The 4,893-nt window shown below is 39.1% G+C and overlaps 1 protein-coding gene across 1 annotated transcript in view; it reads right to left on the reverse strand.

The window, feature by feature from the left end:
* LCA5L (lebercilin LCA5 like) overlaps positions 1-2,172 on the reverse strand; it is a 14,160-nt gene extending 11,988 nt beyond the window's left edge. The window contains 1 exon segment of the mRNA XM_035896429.1: positions 1,917-2,172. Within this exon segment, the coding sequence (XP_035752322.1) occupies positions 1,917-2,130 (214 nt within the window). The 5' untranslated portion in view covers positions 2,131-2,172.
* Positions 2,173-4,893: the final 2,721 nt, after the last annotated feature.

The following is a 4,893-nucleotide window of genomic DNA, read 5'->3' on the forward strand; positions in this document are numbered from 1 at the left end:
GGAAGACAGAGATGCATGGGGCAGTGCCTTCAGTGAGGAAATGGCCCTTTCCTGCCACAGCAGCACTTATTCCCCTCTATCCCTTTCCCCACTGGCAGCAGCCGCAATGACGTCCCCGTTCTCCACAGCCTCAGCCCAGCTCTGCTGCTCCCCTTCCCCTGGCAGGGCCTGGAGCCTGGCCTGGAGCCTGACACCCACGTGCCTGGTGGGCGAGGCAGCGAGTTTGAGGGAAGTACGAAGGGGGTTGGTTACACAGCTGGGCACAATAGGGTAGCCTGATGACAATGGAGTGAACTTGGAATGGCAGAGAGGAGAACAACCAAAGTGCCTCTCCTTTGCTCTTACTCCTGAAATACCTGATGTACTCCACCATTTCAGGATACAAACCACACGGCCCTTGTGCTGATGGCCCTGCTGATAGAGGAGAGAAAGCAGGGGCAAGCTGGAAGGACCTTGCTCATACAGAGCCACAAAGGGAAAACAGACTATCAAATTCGATGTGATAGTAAAAGGGAAGGATAGAAAGAATCTGAGATTAGGAATCAAAAGGAGGAGAGACTGTGATTTGGGCAGGGCAGTTATGTTTTTTTACATATGTTTTAAATGGATTAAGAGGGCCAATCATGGAGGTTCAAGTAAATAGGGAAGAAATTATAGCAGTCATTTGAGGTCAGACATGTTCAAGACCTTCTGCAGTGAGCAAAATTAACGTGTGCTGTGAAAAAAACTCACCAGAGGTAAAAACCAAAGCAAATGAAAAGTATGCAAGCATCACACCTGCATGTTCTCTGTAATACGATTCCACTGCAGGGAGACTACAGTATGACCACAAATGTTGTCACACAAACATTTGCAAAATGAGAACAACTATTACATTACTATTTTATTTTGTGAGAGTGAATGAGAGGCTGTAAAAGAAATGGGAAAATGCCTTCCTACAAAAGCAGCCCAAAATACTGTAAAATCTATACATGTCTATACAGGGTGAAAATGTAGGTTATAATTGTATTCCTGGGAAACTTATCATTTCAAGTAGCCAAGAACAAGCAAAAATAACCATTTAAAATATCCAACACAGCCAGTAGCCAATAATGATTATTCTGCTAAATAGATTTTTAAAATGTGGTTATTCTTTCTGGTCTGCTAGTTTCATGACAGTATGACTTCTGACAGCAGCATATAACTCATATAATAGAAGAGATAATCAGTGGTTCGTCCATCTTTTTTTGGTTCATTTGGATCTTGTAGATTTGGTAGATCTAGTTGAAATTTTGAAGCTTAGCAGGAACAGGGTCATTGGTTTTACACTCATTTTTTGACGTGGCATGGTGGGATTTAAGAAAGTATGGGTCTAGATATGAAAACATGCAGACATGAAAAGATTCTTCACTGTTAGCATTTACGTAAAAGGAATTTGTTTGTGCTATATGGTCATTCCATTGAATTACAAACTTAATTTTACATGATACACCATGACAATGCTGGCCAAAACATCCCCTTTCTGTCAAAACTGACACTTATTGTGCAGACATATAATTTTTGAGCAACTTTCCTCAGGCAAGGTTTTTTCAGACTCATCATGTGATGCATGGTTGAAAACAGAAATTACAGTGTATGTGGGAGAGCCATTTTCAAGTCCTCAGATTAAAACTGAGGAATAAGGATGGCAAAGGTGCTCCCACATCTCAGGTGATCAGGTGATTACCCTGCCTCTTGGATCGTGGAGTATTTTAGGATAACATAGTAGGGAATCTCTCTCTCTCTTCCCTCCCCCCCTGGCCCCCCCAGTGTTTGAAACATGATTTATTATTTTTCTTCACTGAAAAATGGTTTCTCTAATTACTGAAAAAATGCCAAAGAAAGGGAACTGCTATATTTCTAGAGTCTCATTTTACTACTACCAGAAAACAAAGTACCTTCTTTATCATCTTGGGGGAAGATACGCTGTCCTTTTTTCCTATTTTCCTTTTTCTCTTTTTCCTTTTCCTGTGTTTTCTTCTCTTCGGTTTCTGATATTTCTAAATGTTTGCTGCTTCTAGCTGTTTCAGAGCAAGTCACTGATAAAGCCCTCAGAATTGTTAGTGCGAGAATCTTCACTTCTGTATTCTCTACTGCATCACCTACGATCATTACCTCTGCTACAGCTGTTGCTTCTGATACTTTTGTGCTTTGGGGAATCTTTAGTATCCCTGCTTTCTGTGCCATGTTCTGACTTATTATCTTCTGTCACTAAAATATGGAGGAAACAATCATCTCAGTTCACCACTGTGTTATGGTAAAAGACTTGAAAGTTGATCTCCATAACTTATCAGGAATCAGAATGTTATTGAGTTCTTTACAGTTAACGTAAACAATACTAAACAGTGTTCAACTACATTAAAAGATGCTAAGAAATACTAAGATACCCTTAAAAAAATGCAGTCATTACTCTTTAACCCATTAAAATAATTTTGTGGTCTGCAGTAAGTGGGTAAGTTTGTTTCCAGAATGACCTGCAATATGAAATATAACTAGGTTTTATCTCAAAATTTACTATGATACTGGCATGTATTTTCTAAAGACTTACAAGGTACTACCATTTAAATGTAAATAGATAACACAGTTTGTTTCCTACAATGTATACATTTTCTCCATGATTCATGTAATTTAAAAGAAGTGTAATCGTATTTATGCTCAATACCTACAAAGTGCTTTACAATATTAAAAAGGTAATTGTTCAAGTCTCTAGAAACTAGATCTTTCTGTGTTTTAGTAGTATTTTTAGCTTTCCCTTCATGTAATAAAAATATCATTTAGACATATTTTTCAATAATTAGATATCAATCAGATCACAACATCAACTTATGCATTAAAAATAGAAAAAAAAAAATCTTAGCTGTCATATTAACATTATAGGTAGAGGATATAGCAGCACCTAAAGCTACACAACAGAATAGCTGACTTAGAGACTGAAATAAAGGTTTTCTTAAACTTTTCGAATGCTCTTTATTATATTTATTTTCAAGTCACAATTGTTTGTAAAAACAAAAAAGCTTGCTAAATAAAACCTCGCAATGTAATAAAAGCGTCTCTGCACAATTTCAGAAGAAAATTAGGGGAAATTTCAGTGTTTTTTTAATGAAAACAATTTCTTCACAGCCTAACTGTACTTAACACATTTGTTTGCTTTTGAAAATTCTGCAAGACACTTGTCTCCATGTCTACGCACCCATATAGCTTGGAAAGTATCACCTGTAATGCACTGTTGTTGTCAGAGATGCGGTTCTCTGATGAGATGATGATCTCATTTTGTTTGATCAGGTTCTAAGTAACATTGATGCTTCCTCTGGAATTGTCTTTTCTCAGTAGTCCAATTTTCAAGCAAAACAAACTTGTCTAATTGTTTGGCTTTTTAAAAAAACATATATTTAGCATAAAACATAGAATGCTGACTGATTTTCTACATCTTTGTGAGTATCTGTTACACCTCTTTTTTTCTCCCTACCGAGGCTACTGTAGAGTAGAACAGATTACCTCACACACCTGGCAGCATTATTTAAACACTGTGGTTCTAGTAAAAAGAAAATTTCTTGGGATACGGTTCAATTTGTTTCATTTTCTTAATATCACATGAAGACTACTCAGGCCACAGTTTTATAGATGCAGAATTCTACCCAGTAGTAGAATAAGTTGTATATTTGTGTGTGTGTGTGTGTGTGTGTGTGTTAAAAAGGGTTGGGCAATCAGGTGAAGAAATTTGCGTGGGGTTAAAATTATATTTTAGTTCAGATGGATTTTAGCAAGTAGCCTTCACTAAGAAAATGAGAAGATATTTTTAGAACATTCTAAATCCTCTGTTGGCATTTTTGCTTTGTGGTGGCGTTTTATTTTCAATTAAATTAAATTTCTTAAAGGGGAGAGGGGAATCACGTAACTGCCAAAGAAAATTAAAAAGTGTAATTTAGGATTCCACAAAATGTTCTAGGTTGAATCAAAACAGTGTCATTACTCTTCATTCCCTTACATGAATGACTCTTCCTCGTGGAAGACTGAGGAATGCCCAGTGTCCTACTAAATTTGAGCCAATGCAATAATCCCTAAGAGATGAGAACTCGTATTTTAAGATGAGGATTAAGCAAAAGCCATCTTGGTACACAGATTTATATTCTGTTTAAATTTGATTTGGCACTGTCAACACTTCCTGGCCAAACTGTCTTTAAATCAAATTAGCATAAATTAAACTTAAAACTACTGCTTAAATTTGTTTTGACGAGAAGCGTGGGCTGAACCTCACCACACAGCTTCAAGAGCAGATGTTGAGAAGTAAATAAAATAGAAGACAGAAAAAGCAAAAGGTGAAGGACAAGAAACAGAGAAATGAAAGATATTGCTATAGAAATGAAGAAAAAAAAAGCAGTAGCTGAAGGGGGACTGAAATGGACAAACACTAGGAGAATGCATGTTGAAGGAGGAGATGCAGAAACAAAAATAATTAGGGCCATATCTGTCTGTCAAAGAGGAAGATGCCATTTCAAGCATTCAGAAACTGCAAAACTGTCACAAGGAAGCGTTACTTGTAGTTTGTGTGCAAAAACAGAGTACGTAAAGGAAGGGGCAGTCCTGGTGGGAGAAACACTGACTTCCCAGACCAGCATGGCGCAGCAGTCCCTCAGCCTCACAGCCCAGCCCTGCGCCCCAGGGGAACCAAGCCGGGTGCCAGGGCCCACCTGCTCAGGCAGCAAGGGCACGGGCGTACCCAGGGCCCTCAGACCTGTCCCCCCCAATACAGCTCCCTGGTGTGGTCCACGCAAGCCAGAGCTCCCCCACACGCCCTCACGAGTGCAGGGTTCCCCCGGGTGCTGGTGGGGTCCAACCTCCCCAGCAGCCTCGGAAGCCTTGAAGCCCTGCGGCCTC

Source organism: Egretta garzetta, unplaced genomic scaffold (assembly GCF_000687185.1).
Source record: "Egretta garzetta isolate BGI_Z169 unplaced genomic scaffold, ASM68718v1 scaffold45, whole genome shotgun sequence".
Classification (NCBI taxonomy): domain Eukaryota; kingdom Metazoa; phylum Chordata; class Aves; order Pelecaniformes; family Ardeidae; genus Egretta; species Egretta garzetta.